The sequence below is a fragment of the Pseudopipra pipra genome, chromosome 2 (assembly GCF_036250125.1).
Source record: "Pseudopipra pipra isolate bDixPip1 chromosome 2, bDixPip1.hap1, whole genome shotgun sequence".
Taxonomy (NCBI): domain Eukaryota; kingdom Metazoa; phylum Chordata; class Aves; order Passeriformes; family Pipridae; genus Pseudopipra; species Pseudopipra pipra.
Genome location: NC_087550.1, coordinates 31564244 through 31579671, shown reverse-complemented (window position 1 = coordinate 31579671; position 15428 = coordinate 31564244). Strand labels below are relative to the sequence as shown.

Sequence of the window (15428 nt, the reverse complement as noted above, 5' to 3'; positions counted from 1 at the left end):
TAATTTTTTTCCTCACTGCCCTAGATGCTATTCTGAAACCACACTGCTCTCATGGTCAACTATCCAAACCAGGTCAAAATGATACCTTTGTAACATCTACTCTTCAAACAGGTAGATGTTACAAAGAAGTAGCAAAATGCTGGTTTTACCTCCTGGCAGTAACAAACGGCTCCCATTCAGCTCAGTGACCTGAAACATCAGTTCCCGGACTCCTAACTGACTTTGAATTAACCGGTTGCAACCATGTCTGAATCCCTTCGTTTTCGTCAGCCCAATGGAGAAGTTTGTTCTGTCTCTCAAGCAATGACTTAGGTCTGAGGTTTTCCTTCCAGGCCAGATTATCTTCTGTGGATTTCCATATAACCAAATATGATATGTTTTTCCACATATTACCTATCCCCATTGCTTCCAGCTCATGCAATAGTTACAGCACTGGCTGAAGGCCATGCTTTTAATTGCCAAAGCAATCAGAGGATTAGTCCCTGCTCTATGAAAATCTAGAATTTTTGATCTGTAAACTGCTGCATCTGTACTTCATAGCAGAGCTCACAGGGCATGGAGACTGAGGGTAAATGTTTCAAACAAGGGGATCTGGCTGTAAAACAGCATTTTGGAGAAACACAAGATCTGATCACTCCTCAAACATTCTAAAAGCTTTCTATCTGAAACAGATTTTCCATCATTTCTGTCACCATGATAACAGCCAAAAAAACAGTCTAGTGAGGATTCAGCTCACTAATTTAATCTGCCTACAAAATAAATGTTTCCTTTGGAGATATTTGCTGTAGTCTCCTTTTATAGTCAATGGGGAGGAAAAGGTATTTCTAGCAGGATTCATATAATCTCCTGGGGATATGTGCTTTAGGGAGATATGAATTGCACTCTCGAAGTAGATTTTTCTCTCCACTGATTGGAAAAGCTCCAAATACTTGCTTAGATGCACAGTGCAGATGTCTGTTTTTTCCAAGTGATTGTTACCCTGAGAGTGAAAGAAACCAAACAGGAAGATCCTAATATTTGTGTATTCCAAGTAGAATTCTCCCTTGCATAGAAAAGGATGTTACAGGCTTCTACATTAATTTTCTGTTCCTTTACAGTCTTTTAGTGTCTTTAAGACACTCAAACATTATGCTGAGTGGCATTCTGCCACTGTAGGGTAGGTGAGATGGATGAGTCTATTAGTATCTATGGAGTTATTTTAATTTATACTAGCATAAAGAAGAGGTGAACAAAGCCTTTAACTTCTTATTCCTGCCTTAGTCATGAACTTTCTCTGTGACCTTGTGAGAATTGCTTTATCTGTTACTTTTGTGATATGTAAAATTAGGATGATCACACTCACAGACTGGTATGAGATCTAATTAGTAAGTGTAAAGCACTATGAAATCCTCTGATGGAAGATGCAGAGGGTAGCTAGCCCAGAATAAAGAGGATTAAAGGAGGTTGTGCTACGATAACAAATACATGAGAAATGATGCTTAAGGGGAGGTGAAATGGCACATATCTGCAGGTGAGGAAATGAGAATCAGCACCCTGTAACTGCTGTCAGCAGACCTCAAATCCACTGACAGGAGTATGTCTACAGAGGAGGTCTGGACAATGAATGAATCACTAGCAGAGTTCAAAAGAGGTGAAACACTGTAGATTAGTAGGGTTATCTTAGGGAAAATCCTTCCTCATTTATCTATCTGGAATTTGATTGACCTGATGGATATTTCACAGCCTTTGTCATCATCAGTTTTGAAATATTCACCAGTGTAACGTTTTTATGTGCATGGCTTAGCATTCATACCATAAGCAATAAAACCAGGTTTCTGAAAATGCAAGACACACAGTTATTAGAAAAGCTTTTCCTTTCAGCAGTTCACTGAATACCATGCCCTTTTCCAGAAGCGAGCAGGGATTTCTGAATTGCCTCACATGCCATTTGGAAGTGCCTTCTATGGAATGGTGCCAATTCAAAGCTCTTGATAACCAGGACTCCCACATACTCAACTCTCATCTCATCCCTTTTAATAAAATAAATTGCTCCCAAGCAAACCAGCAGTTTCTTTCATGAGCATCAAACCACACACCATCTTCTATTCATCTCATGTCAGGTTGCCATCACTTTCTGACTGTCTTGCTTTGTTCCTCCCCAGGCATCACTGTGGACAAGTTTGGGCTGATTTACTTTGTAGATGGCACTATGATCAGGCGGATTGATCAGAATGGAATCATCTCAACTGTGTTGGGTTCCAATGACTTGACGTCTGCTCGGCCTCTCAGTTGTGACTCTGTTATGGACATTTCTCAGGTAAGACAGTGTTTTGGTTGTGTTTCTATAGAATAGAAGCTTATGCCTTTACCCTGTCTGCACAGCTGTGTGCCTCCCCAGGTCAAAGAGTTAAGGGCTCAAGAATTCCATTTCTACATATTTTATGGTATAAAAATGACTGAATCAAAAAGATCCTTTAAAGATGCAGGAAACTCCTGACTGACCTAATTCATAGATTTCTGGTAAGTGAGATTTTAAAGATGTCCCAAGCACAGAAGACACTTCTTTCAGAGCTCCCAGTCAGTGGGAAGACAGAGATTCCTAGAAAGACAGGATTTTTTTTAGGCTCATTTATCAAGAAATTAGTTGCTTTAAACTAAAAAGACCCAGCAGCAGTACCCATTTCAGTAGGACTATTTGCCATGCTATGGCATCTTAGCTAACCACAGGTTTTTTTTCTTTTTCCCTCATCCTAATTTGGCCCAGCATAATTTTAGACCTGAATCAAATTAACATCTAGGAAATACTGATTGGAGGCCTTGATGCCAAAATTAGCAACAGCAGGAAAACAAGAATCTTGAATTGCATCAGATTGCAAATTGGTTGCAGCTACCAGCATCCTGGGCTTTTAAGTCCTGCTGCTTAAAGGTGGAGAGAAAAAAAAAGAGGGAAAAAGAAATCTCAGTGTGATGATTGCTTTACTTCTGGATGGAGCAGAAGAGAAGTCTGTTACAGCCCAGCACTCGATTTTGTGGGGCCTTGGCCAACTTGTCAAATTGTGCCAATTCAGGGGCAGTGTCCTTTGAAACCTTTGTGCCACTTGTTGTTTGCCTGGCTGCAGGAATGTTGTCCTCTCCTATGAAAATGTAGATCACAGCTGGTGGGCTAAGAACTGTTATTCAGCCACAATAGATGTCAATGGGGTTTCCTTTTTGTAACTACCTAGATAATTTCTGTGCTCCCATATGGAATCTGTTTGTCTTGTTTTTCCCTCTAATTTGAAAAATCATTCTTGCTTCTTTGCAACTGGTTCCCACTGTCTGCAATTTATGAACAAGATGAAATTATGAGTTTAAAAGCTGTTGTGCCTTCTATAGAAGCAAATTTGGATGGTTAAATGCCACACTGTAGTATGTTTTTCATCTTACGAGCATCGTTTCTTCTTTATGTGAATGTCAGGGGCAGTTACCACAAGACCATTGTGGAATCAGGCTTTAAAAATTATTTAATTTCAGGCTGCGTAGCTTCTGTGTATACAAATGTCATGTTTAAACACTTCTGAGATGAACATGTGTCAGCTGAAGACTCTTTTTTTCCCTTCAGAAAATCAAGGAGCTATTTTTAGATTAACCTGTACTGGGATGGGCAGATTACCTACCACTCCTGTTCTGGAGAAACACACTGAAGACAAGTTTAATTAAAAAATAAAAACGAGGTTGGGAAGCAGCTTTTCATCATTTACAGTGGCTAGAAGGGTCTTTTCTGTCAGGTCTCTGAGGCTCCCTGGGACATGAGGACATGAAATATTTAGCTGCCACTGTTGACAAGGAATGGTTTTTAAGAAACTGAAAATTCCCTTGTCAGTTCAGAATAAACTCAGCTCTTGATGCTAACTCAGAACTGCAGAGCTTAAAGACCACTGGAAGGGATGGAGGCATGAATTATTAAAGAGAAAACCACAGGCTATAATGTTTTACTACAAGAAGGGTTAAAATAGGCCAGGAGCTGAGAAAAAGGAAGGAGATTTTGCAAACAGAGAACCAGAGTAGACAGAGTTCTGCACACTGTTTAGCCATGAAAATAAGCTTCACGTATCCAGGCAATAGAAGGGACAATGAACTAAATACCTTGCATCTGATCTCTTAAAAAAAATGTTGAAAAGGGATTTAAACATGAAGAGAAGCATCAAAAGTAAAGCACGACTGTAGCAGAAGTGTTCAACTACAGGCTTTAAAAAATAGGAATTTCCTGTGTTCCTCCAGATCTTACCTGGTCTCTTCTTGTTCATGGTTTTAAATAAAATCACAGTGAGAGATGGTTTGCTGGACTGCAGCCTGCTGGCATCTACTCCTCCTCCTTCCAATAAGGTTGCAAAATACTCCCCTAAATATAGTCACATCAGATAAATGAGAAGAAACAGCAACTGAGATGGATGGTGGGAGAAGAAGGTTCAAAACAAAGAAACAATCCTGGAACTGGTTGGTTCCCATCAGCAAAACATTGACCTTTTCTTTCCTTATATAAACCTAAAGTAAAATAAAATAATCAAAAAAAAAAGCATAACTTAGAATTCTTTATTAAAAAAAATTACCCTAAATTCTGTTGGTAAACATTTCTTAGGTTTGGCAACTAAAAGAGTAGACTCACTTGAAAAGACAGTGTATTTCAGAAGCAGAGCTAGTGCTCACTTGTGGTGCTGCTAGTCCTGTTTCAGTTCATTTGTGTATATGGATTATCAGTGTAGAACTGTGATGTGTCACTCTTGAACCTATTCTTCCATTATGCTAAAACAAAATGTGAAAATTACCATGAAGGCACAAGTATTTTTCTCCATGAATTGAAATTGCCTGAATTTCTGTGAATTGCTACTTTTCATTTTTGCAGCATAAAGCAGAAAATCGGTGGTTATAACTTAGACATACACACATGCTGTCACAGCCACCAGTTTTGTGTCTATTCCTCCATGTCATTTATCCAGAGGAGCTCAGCCACTTGTGTGGAAAAACCTTTAGTAAAAAAATCATTACTTTGTGTGTCTGATTTTATAGCACTTCACACAGCAGAATTTCTGGTCCCAGGTCTCTGCTATCATGTCCAGGTTCCATCAATTCAAAAAGCATGGGAGAAGGGAAATCACGGAATGGTTTGCCTCTGTCCATCACCCTGCTCCCACCACTGCTCCAATGCAGTGTGTGGGTGTCCCCATGTATCTACTTCATATGACCAGGAGCTAAGCCTGCTCTCTCAGTCCAGGTTGTCCTCTATGGCCACCCTATCAAGGAGTAATAATTAGTTGTGTTTCCTTTTACCCATTTTCCCTTTAATCCATGTTGAAAGATCCTCACTGTGATTGATTTATAGCAGTCACACAGTGGAAAAATGTGTTGCTATAAAAATTCCCTTGTGTTGTTTTCCCATTAAGGTTCGTCTAGAATGGCCCACGGATCTGGCAGTCAATCCCATGGATAATTCACTCTACGTCCTCGACAATAACGTTGTGCTACAGATCTCTGAGAACCACCAAGTGCGCATCGTGGCGGGGAGGCCCATGCATTGCCAGGTGCCAGGCATGGATCACTTTCTCCTCAGCAAGGTAGCAATCCATGCCACACTGGAGTCTGCCACCGCCCTGGCTGTCTCCCATAACGGAGTCCTGTACATTGCTGAGACCGACGAGAAGAAGATCAACCGCATCAGGCAGGTCACCACCAATGGAGAGATTTCCCTCGTGGCCGGTGCCCCAAGCAGCTGTGACTGCAAGAACGATGCTAACTGTGACTGCTTCTCGGGGGACGATGGCTATGCCAAGGATGCCAAACTCAACGCGCCATCCTCCCTGGCGGTGTGTGCAGATGGGGAGCTGTATGTCGCTGATCTTGGAAATATCAGAATCCGCTTTATTCGGAAAAACAAGCCATTCCTCAACACACAAAATCTATATGAGTTATCCTCACCCATAGACCAGGAACTCTACTTGTTTGACACCAGTGGGAAGCACCTTTATACCCAGAGCCTTACCACTGGAGATTATCTTTACAATTTTACTTATTCTGGAGATGGAGATATAACCCTGATCACTGACAATAATGGAAATTTAGTCAATATCCGAAGAGATTCCACAGGGATGCCCCTCTGGCTGGTGGTGCCCGATGGCCAAGTCTACTGGGTGACAATTGGTACCAACAGTGCACTCAAGAGTGTAACAACACAGGGGCATGAAGTGGCCATGATGACTTACCACGGCAACTCTGGTCTCCTTGCCACTAAAAGCAATGAAAATGGTTGGACTACATTTTATGAGTAAGTATATTATGAATATTGGGCTGCTGACTTCATTCTATGCTCTCTGAACCATGCAAGGCTGGTAAAATTTAATTCCCTGATCAGAATTATTGTCCAAATAAAATGCCAGAACAGAGAATATTAGATTTCACACAAAAAACAGTAGATGCTGGTAGTTAAGTGTATTAGAGCTTGAATAAGCTCCCTCTACCAAGTCAAGAGTCAGACAGAGTTTCTGCTTAGTTTTTCTAAGTGATTTGGACACCCAGTTCTTAACTGTCAGGATTTAGGTTGCATGTCAGAGAATTTTTCTTGGCTTTGAAAGCCAAGTTCCATTAGATCCTCTTTTTCACAGCTTTTTACCTACTTCCTATGCTGCAGTGTCTTTTTTGTACTTGTTTGAAATGTCTGATGTAGAATGACAACTGGCAGTGACTAATGTCAGCTTACGCTGGAAACAATTCTGTAATTAATGGGTTACTCAATTCCGATTGTTGTAATTTTCCTCATTAAGCTTTAAAAGTAGTCTTTTAAGTAGTCTTAAAAGTTCAAGACCATCCCTGCTCCAAAGAGTGTTTTGAGCAGAGAGGAGACAGGAGGCATTGAAAAACCTGGAGATGGCAGCAACTTGAAGATTTGTACTTCTTTTCTCTACTACTGTTAGCAATTCCCTGCTTATAAATACTGTGAAGATAACACATTTCTGGTATCAAATAGGAAAAAATAGACAACTGAATGAAGGGAGTCCAGAAAGATGATCTGCAAATGAATGCGGCTGTTGAGAACCCTTTCCCCTCCCTCTTCCTTAGTTCCATTTTTATTTACGAGTCTAGCCTCTTCGAAATGCTCCTTAAGTGCATAATTTCCCATATGGTTTGAATGGTTACATGGAAGTGTTCAGCTGCCATAATAATAGACCCATTCTAAGAATCCAATTTGGCTAGAATAGACAGTTCTCAAGATTACAAAGAAAAAAGTTGTTAAAGAAAGAGATTTAGGGAAGGAAAGCTGGCTGAACCCATGTATCCATGTGTTGATATGCAGTTGCTTTGGTTCTTTCTTTAAAATGTTCCAGGCCCAGTTTCAAATTTCTTTGCTTAATACTCACTGTTACTGATTCTGCCTTGAAAAGAACTGGTGGAAACTCTGTGATGACTCTTTTGAAATGTTGTTTGCATTCCATCAATGTTCTCCTTGCAATTACTATAGCAATATTCCTCAGTGAATCCAAGTTAATATCCTTCCATTTCTTACATTGGATTTGCTTGAGGGAGGCTTTAGGAAGGAAAAAGAGTGTGTTTTTCTCCATAGGAGTGGAAGCCAGCTATATTGTCAGGACTATTGCGCTAAAACAAGGAGATATTTTCTTTTTGCAAAGAACCCAATAGTTCCCATGCTTGAAAACAGATGTAGCCTCAGACAGTGAAGCAAACTAAACATTACAGCTAATAATGGTCAGATTTATACCTCAAACATAATCTTTTATTTTAAAGCGCGACTGAAAATATAAAGGAAATAAGACAGAAGCTCAAATCCAGCTTACTCTGTGGATATATTTACAACAGTGATCCATTATTACATACTGTCCAACAAAATAGAGCATTTGTGAAAGTCATCATTCTGGTCATTTTATGCACTTTAGAAGAGTCATAAGAAAGCTTTTTAGAGCTAAATGGAAGGCAGTATTCTCCAGTGGTTGGACTATGGAAATCTTGACTAGAGCAAGTCAGCACTACATGATAGCACAGCATCACTGAAAGTAGAATTGGGAATGTGCCTTCAGAGATACCTCATCCAATCCTGTGATCAGTTATCTCTATTCAACTGTTCCTGACAGCTTCTGATGCAACTTTAAAAAAATATAGGGTAAAAGCCTATATCTGAATTAGTTACCTCAGCCTCCCTTTATAGGCAGGGAAGAGAAACAGGCACTTTCGAGGTGAGTTTCTTATGAGTTATGTCAGGTGCCTGCTTTAGGATGAGATGAGACAAGTTGTATTCTGAAAGTTTCTCTCTGCAAAGGCAGTACAGAGTGATGAGTTTAGATACAGATGTTTACATTTCAGATATCTACAGTTTGGTCAAATGGATCCTATCAAAGTCATCTGAGTTATTTATAAAAATTGTTAGTCATAACAATATATTTACCTATTTTATTGTTTCTGTTAGAAAGCTTTTCTTTGTATGCTGAGACTAAATCTTCCTTGATTGAATTGGAGACTATCGCTCTTCATGCTGTCTTATCCCACCCCACCGCATCCCATCCTATCCTATCCTATCCTATCCTATCCTATCCTATCCTATCCTATCCTATCCTATCCTATCCTATCCTATCCTATCCTATCCACTAAGGACTTGGAAAGCAAATCAGTAAATTAGCAGGGATTGATTCTGTCCAAGTTTTGCATGTGTAACCTGGGAAAAAAAATAAAATTAGAAAATTAGTAAATAAAGGTGAGATATTTAGATTGCTTGATGAAGTAGGTTTCATTTAAACAAAATATGTCTAATGCCAAGGGTGCACATGTAACTGAGCTAAGCATTGACTCTCAGGAGCTCTAGTGAGCAAGGCATCAAGACATTCAGTGTGATCCTTAGCGTAATTCCACAGCAAATCTGTCTAACTTGTTGGTTTCATGGACAAATCAACATAATACATTTACTCATTGCACTCTACTTGTAGTGGGTAGTAGGAAGATGATGTGACTAATAGTGTCAGTTCCGATGTTTGCAATTTATGAAGGATAGTGAAAATTGAAGTCGGGGCAGAAAAGCTCTACAAAAATGCATTCATGGGGAGAACTAAAAAGACTTGATCTATTTATCTCAACATGAAGGAGACTGTCTAGATCACAACATGTCAGCCAAAACTATTGCCGACAGAGGGACTCTCAACCTAGCAGAGAAAGGCCTGAGAAGAGTAAGAGAAAGCAAAGCTAGAGACATTGAAGTTGACAAGAAGGTGTGTTTTTGTAAGGCTGAGATGACCTAACTGGTAGAGTGACCAACCATGAAAGCGGTACATTCTCCATTTCTTGGTATCTCAGAGCAGGACTCTAATGCCTTCCTTAAAATATATTCTCACCAGACAGAAGATTTGTGTGACTCAAACACACACTACAGGGATGAGTGCAGGCATGGCAGGATGAAATCTAAGTTCCTTGATAACCAAGAAGCTTAAGAAGATGGCGTAAACCAAATCAGCATTCACTGCCTTCAGGTTGTTGGTTTCTCTATCAGAATATCAGGGGAAAGTTAAGTGATTTAGTTACCAAGAATAACTGGAAGGTGCTCTGAGTATTTTTCAGTCCTGGCTGAAGGTGAAGTTCATATTTCTGTTTTGCTCATGGACAGAGAAATAAAGGTATCAAATCTGACTTGGAGGAAAAGCTTCATGTTTCTGAGTGCACATAATAGTTGTTTATGGGCCAGGGCAAGCTGGACACCACTGTTTAAAAAGTTAAGAGTAAAGTAAATCCAGCTGGCAAGTTTACACTGCACTAGTGGCCCGAAGAAGAACATCCTTACAAGATTTACCTTTACCTGACTGTCTACAGAGGTGCAAAACCAAATATCCAACATGAAAGAGCAATGGTGATGTGAGAGTGGCATCACTATATGTGTCCATCATAGAATCATAATATCATAGAATAGTTTGCGTTGGAAGGGACCTTAAAGAACATCTAGTTCCAACCAGCATAGCTAGCATCTCTGGTTCTCTTCCAGTTGCTGTTCTTACCAGGGCATTTTTTAGCCTTTATCATAAGGCTGCAAAGAGCATATGGGCACATTGGTGTAACTATGGAGAGGAGAGAAGGAGGCAGGATACATTGATGCAGTACTGGAGGTCTGTCTCCAGGGCACACCAAGGCTTCAGGATTGGCTGGCACACAGTCCCTTCATTTCTGTGGAGAAAGGAATGAAACTGGTGCTGTCTTCAGGCAGTGGCAGAGTTGCTCATAGGACTTACAGCTCTTCCTTTCACTCATCTACACCCAAGCCTGCTCTAACAATGCTGTTTTGTCAGGTTTAGCTCTGAGTAAGGTTCAGTGTGTAATGGTGTGCGGTTTCCCCTTTCATTTGAGAGTGAAACTTAGCTCCCTGCAGTAATTAGCCTGTCCCCAAGGCCTATCTACAACCACTTTGAGGATTTTAGCACTATATAGGCCTTCCCTGCCTCTGTAGAGAGCTTGACATTAGCTGTCAGTTAATGCAATGCAGCCCAGCTTGGCCGGTAACTGAATTAAAGGCTTGCCTTCCCATTGAACTGGTGACAGCGATAATCAGCAGCAAAGGAAGTTGATCTGGAAACTCAGCCAGGGAAATGACTTCTTGTTCGGCTCCTCCAGTCAAAGACAAAGGATGCTGTATGACTACTTGCTGCTTTGTTGTTGCTGCTTTTCAACTTGACCTGAAAAAAATTGCTACCAGCCTTTACAAAGTTTCTTAGCAGTTGCTGTTTGTCTGCTTCAGAATCCGGAAAGTCTTATTAATGGATTTGTTTAAATCAAGAATATGGCAATTATCTTGATTAGTTCACTGAGATGTTATCACTGTACATTAATTCAATTTCCCTCTAAGCTGAAGTCAAACCTTCTATGCATTATTTAACCCAGATGAGGCTCTTTTGCTTAGATCCTTTGTGTGCCCAATTAGTTTTGAAGGTCGCCTCCTCCCATACAGACTGAAGTACTTACACACAGCTCCAGCCAAGCCCAAGAAATTCAAAACCTTTTCATGGACTCCCCAAGAAGTGGCTCACAGCTGCCTGAAGGGCAAAGATCTCATAGAACCAGGTCTTCTGATGGGTGGTAAGGGGAGCTTTGACCCGTAATGTTGGATGCTGTTTTACAGAGAACCAAACTCTGCCAAACCTCACACATTGTAATGGATGGAAAGTAGAAGCCAGCTGGACTGAGCATGCAGGAGGACCTTGAATGGCTTCCCAGTGAACCCCAGGGCTCAACAGAAGTCCCACCCCAGCACCAGCAGCATTTGGTTCCCAAGCCAATGCCCTGGTCTGTGTGACTGTGGTACCAGAACTGGGCAACATGGTCAGCATCTACCATGGTGAGACGCAGACTCAGTCTGCTTTGCAGTTGGTGTAAAGGCTTTGAGGTTTTTTCCTCTCTCAGGCAAAACCAGAGTTAAATAATGCGTATTGCCCTTAGAGGAGCAGCCACCTCTTGACTCAGAGAAAAGCTGCCTTCCTGCATTAATAACATCCCTTTATCACTTGGTGATTTATCAGGTCATACACTGAGTTTTACAGAATTTGGTGGTATCCTTGGTTTAGAGTAGTTCAAGTGAAGCTCTCATTCTACTCCTGCAGCAGACTGGAGTATGAGAAACATCTTGGCTTTTGCCCTCCCTCCTCTTTTAGCAAGATTTCTTTGTTCCACTTGCTCCACAGTTTCTACATGATAAATTATGAAATTCTCATAATTGTTCCTCAGATGAAGCTACAGTGAAACTCTGCTAAGTGCCATGATAAAATAGCCCTTTTCCAGTGCTCTCACTAAATTGTGAGGTCATATTTTGAGCCATTGGCCTGCCCTGAAATGAATGCTTGGTGGTAGAGTTTAGTTGAGAACCAAGGGAATTATGAGAATCATAAGAGCTACAGAGAGATCTTCGTCTTCTTGTTTGGGCAGTCAGAAAATTCAGCAGACTGTGACCACAACCTGGCCTTGGGTCATTAGGGAGAGGACTTGCCTTCATGCATATTTGAGTACTATCGGTTTGTCTGTTATAGATTTATTTTTAATGTTCTGTTTAATGTTGTTTGAAAAACTGAGATGAGGCAAACTTGTTCAGAGGCGTCGGGTGCACGTCAGTATAATCGCATGCAAAATATAGTTTGCAAGGTCCGTTTAGATACTTTGGCACTAAGTGCAAAATTATTATTGTGATTTTTTTCTGATCTATTTGAGTGGTAGTTTTAAAAGGTTGGTGAAATGTGAAAAAGCTAAAATGAGAAAACTCAGAAACTCAGGCAAGGAATTGATTTCTGAATAGATGGTACTTAGGATGCTCTTTAATTCCCAAGGCCCAGATCTCTACACAATGGTAATGTGATAAATGAAAGCTCTGAATGTTTACAAGCCAACAATTAGGCCTCATAAGCACCAAATACCATTTTAATTCTGTGCATTGAACCTTAGCTAAATACATTTCCAATTGGGAATGGATGGCAACGGCTTCCTTTGCTGGCCTAATAATTGTCACTGTAAGTGCTGAGGCTTTGCAGCAGGTTTGAAAGGGAGGCAGCAGCTGTGTTAGCAGGTGATGGATTCATTGCTCCAAGTGGCTGCTGTGTGCACTCCTGTGCTTCAGTATTTCCTTAATGCTGGGGCTTTCAGAGCATTTGGAGAACACAGAAATCTTAGGCTGTGATGAAAACTGGCCGACCCTTAAATCCCGGTGCTGCGGAAACAGACTAGGCAGCTTAGCTGCAAAATGAGGTGACTAGGGGAGATTTATGTTACTGCAAATACCAGGGCACACCTGCAGCTACCTAAGAGCCAGTCACTTGGCTGCTCTTAGGTAGCTTCCTCTCCAAGCTGAGATGTGCCCTGTAAGTGCCTTTATGGGGCTGAAAGCAGAGGTGGAAGGAGCTGACTCATTTAACTCGTTAAGCATATTATCTGTTTGGGATGTGCAAGTCTTCAAATCCCTGGGAGACTGTGGGTTTGTGATAGATGATATCAGGTATATGTTGTGTGAGCTAAAGCAGGGGAAAAGGGAAAAATGCTCCAGTCCTGAGCAAAACAGAAAAGAGAAGAGGAACTGCTCGCCAAGAGGAAAACGCTGTTTGTGTACATGCTAACTGGCTTCCCACACCTCCTTTTGCATTGTCACCACAGTGCTAAAAGGAGTTTTTGTCCAGCCCACGAGTATTTTACACTTCATCTGCCACAATTAAAAATAATAATAAAAATGGGAGCATTCTAATTGTGCTACCTTCTCACCTTTCACCCTTTGTAAGGCAGGACCTCCTTGCAGCTGCAAAATCAGTGAGCTGTCACCCCCCAAAGACAGTGCTTGGCAGGTCTCTGCCTGGCTGCTGGGCAGAGAGAGGTGCAGCAGCTCCTGCACATGCAGAAAACACAGATGGTCCTGGTTCCTTCTGGTGGACATTAATAGGGTGACTAAGGAGGTGCCAAAAGTCTGATGTACATGTGCAGACTTCTTAAACCAATTCCAGCAGACCATTCCAGACTGTTCTGGCCCAAAAGGAGCCTTGCTTCTCAGGATCCAAAGTCCCAAATGGAAATCCTTTCTCTTGATGAAGTTCTTGATGAAGTACAAGTTCTTGTGAATTTTGTACAGCTGTAAAAATGTAACCATGTAAATTACGTGTATTGTACTTAGTCATTTTGAATTTACCAGAAAAATGTGTCCACAAAGGTCTAAGCGCCATCACACTCTTTCATGCTCTTTTTTCATGCTGTTTTAACCTAATTTGAACAAGCAGAGGTTACTGGCAGATTTCTCTAGTTGCATATTTGCAAATATTACATATTTGCCCAGCAGAGGTGGAGGACCATTTGTGAGAGTGCTGGGAGTTTGAGGTCCAGGAATATTAAAAAAAAGGCACTACTTAAATAGTATATAAAATAATATTTATTTTACATTACATATTATTATATAAAAAGACATGACATGCCTTTTAATAAGGACATGCAATGATAGGATAGGGAAAATGGCTTTAAACTAAACAAGAGTAGGTTTAGATTAGATAATAGGAAGAAATTCTTTACTGTGAGGGTGGTGAGGCACTGGAACAGGTTGCCCAGAGAAGCTGTGGCTGCCCCATTCCTGGAAGTGTTCAAGGCCAGGTTGGATGGAGCTTTGGGCAACCTGGTCTAGTGGAAGGTGTCCCTGCCCACGGCATGAGAGATGAAACGAGGTGATCTTTAAGGTCCCTTCCAAGCCAAACCACTCTGTGATTCAGTGTTTCGATGAATAGAGTTAAAGCATCTGGGTGTCTGCTGCTGCTTGGGGCTGTTAAACTGAGTATCTACAGGTTTTGAGACTTTATTTAAAGCTCGTAAGTAGGGCTTGCATGGAGTATAAGTTTTGTGCTGACTCTCAGCATTTTGCTGAGTGTCACTCAGTTAAGATAAAACCTATGACTCAGAGGACATTAACTCAGCACTTTTCATATGAACAACCCCTCTGCCTGCATCCTGGCTTTTGCTTTCCTTATTTCCCTAACCTGCAGACCCACTTCCTTGCACACCTGTATTACACCAAACTCACCTCTTAGGCTTCAGACTGGTTTATATATAGGACTATTGATGTTGTGGTAGAAGGAATTTGGGATGTTACACAACACACCTTCAGTGATAACAATGTTTTCTCTACTCAAGGGAGACACCAAATCATCTCCCATGTGTCCTGTCTCAGCAGATGGGTAAAGATGTCACCTGCGATGTTTTCTGTTTAAGATTCACATGCTGTTTCAGGAGGAGATGGGCAGATGACTGGAGACAGTACAAGCAAAACACATAAGTCTCAGTGCAAACAGGGCAGCCACAAACCTGGACTAAACTAATAGTGGGAGCACTTTAGTTCTGGCTCTTTCAAGAGATGCAGTTCAGATCCAGGCTGTGTGCTGCTAGTTGCTTGGAAAAGCTTTAACTGATCTCTGCCAAACTCCTGCAATGCAGTCCTGATTTCGTCCCTTTCTTGTTCGTTTCTTTTTTTTCGTCTTCTTTCTTTCCATTTCACAAGTGGATGATTGATTGCTAGGATCTGGCAAGGCTGTTCCCCATGCTTGGATAATCCCATGATTGATAGGCTGACACTGTGGAGGGCCAAATGCTTTCTTCTACCTTGCTACATCTCCTTCTGCCAATGGGCAAGAAAAGCCTCATGTGATGATGTCTCCAAACCTGAGGGCTGGAGAGACTTGCAGTGAGGTCACCCACTTAGTCACTATACACTAAATATTAAACTTGGACAAAAATCACTTTTTCAACTAGCCCTTCCTTTCACTAAATCACTGTCAAATGCGAAGTTACCAGCACTGTGCCCAAATCTGGGAAAATGAGAATGGAAGACAAGAAATATTTCTTTTCCTGTGTAGTGTGGAGCCAGTCCAATGACTGCTCAATGGGTTGCAGCTTGAGAGTATTTTGTGATTTCCTTTCCTTTCCTTTCA

The 15428-nt window shown here is 41.1% G+C and overlaps 1 protein-coding gene across 18 annotated transcripts in view; it reads left to right on the top strand.

The window, feature by feature from the left end:
- TENM4 (teneurin transmembrane protein 4) overlaps positions 1–15428 on the top strand; it is a 1582078-nt gene that overhangs the window by 1528809 nt on the left and 37841 nt on the right. For all 18 annotated transcript variants that reach the window (XM_064644892.1, XM_064644901.1, XM_064644900.1 and 15 more), the window contains 2 exons: positions 2142–2296; positions 5400–6277. In XM_064644892.1, coding sequence (XP_064500962.1) covers positions 2142–2296; positions 5400–6277 — 1033 coding nt within the window. The remainder of the gene's footprint in view (positions 1–2141; positions 2297–5399; positions 6278–15428) is intronic.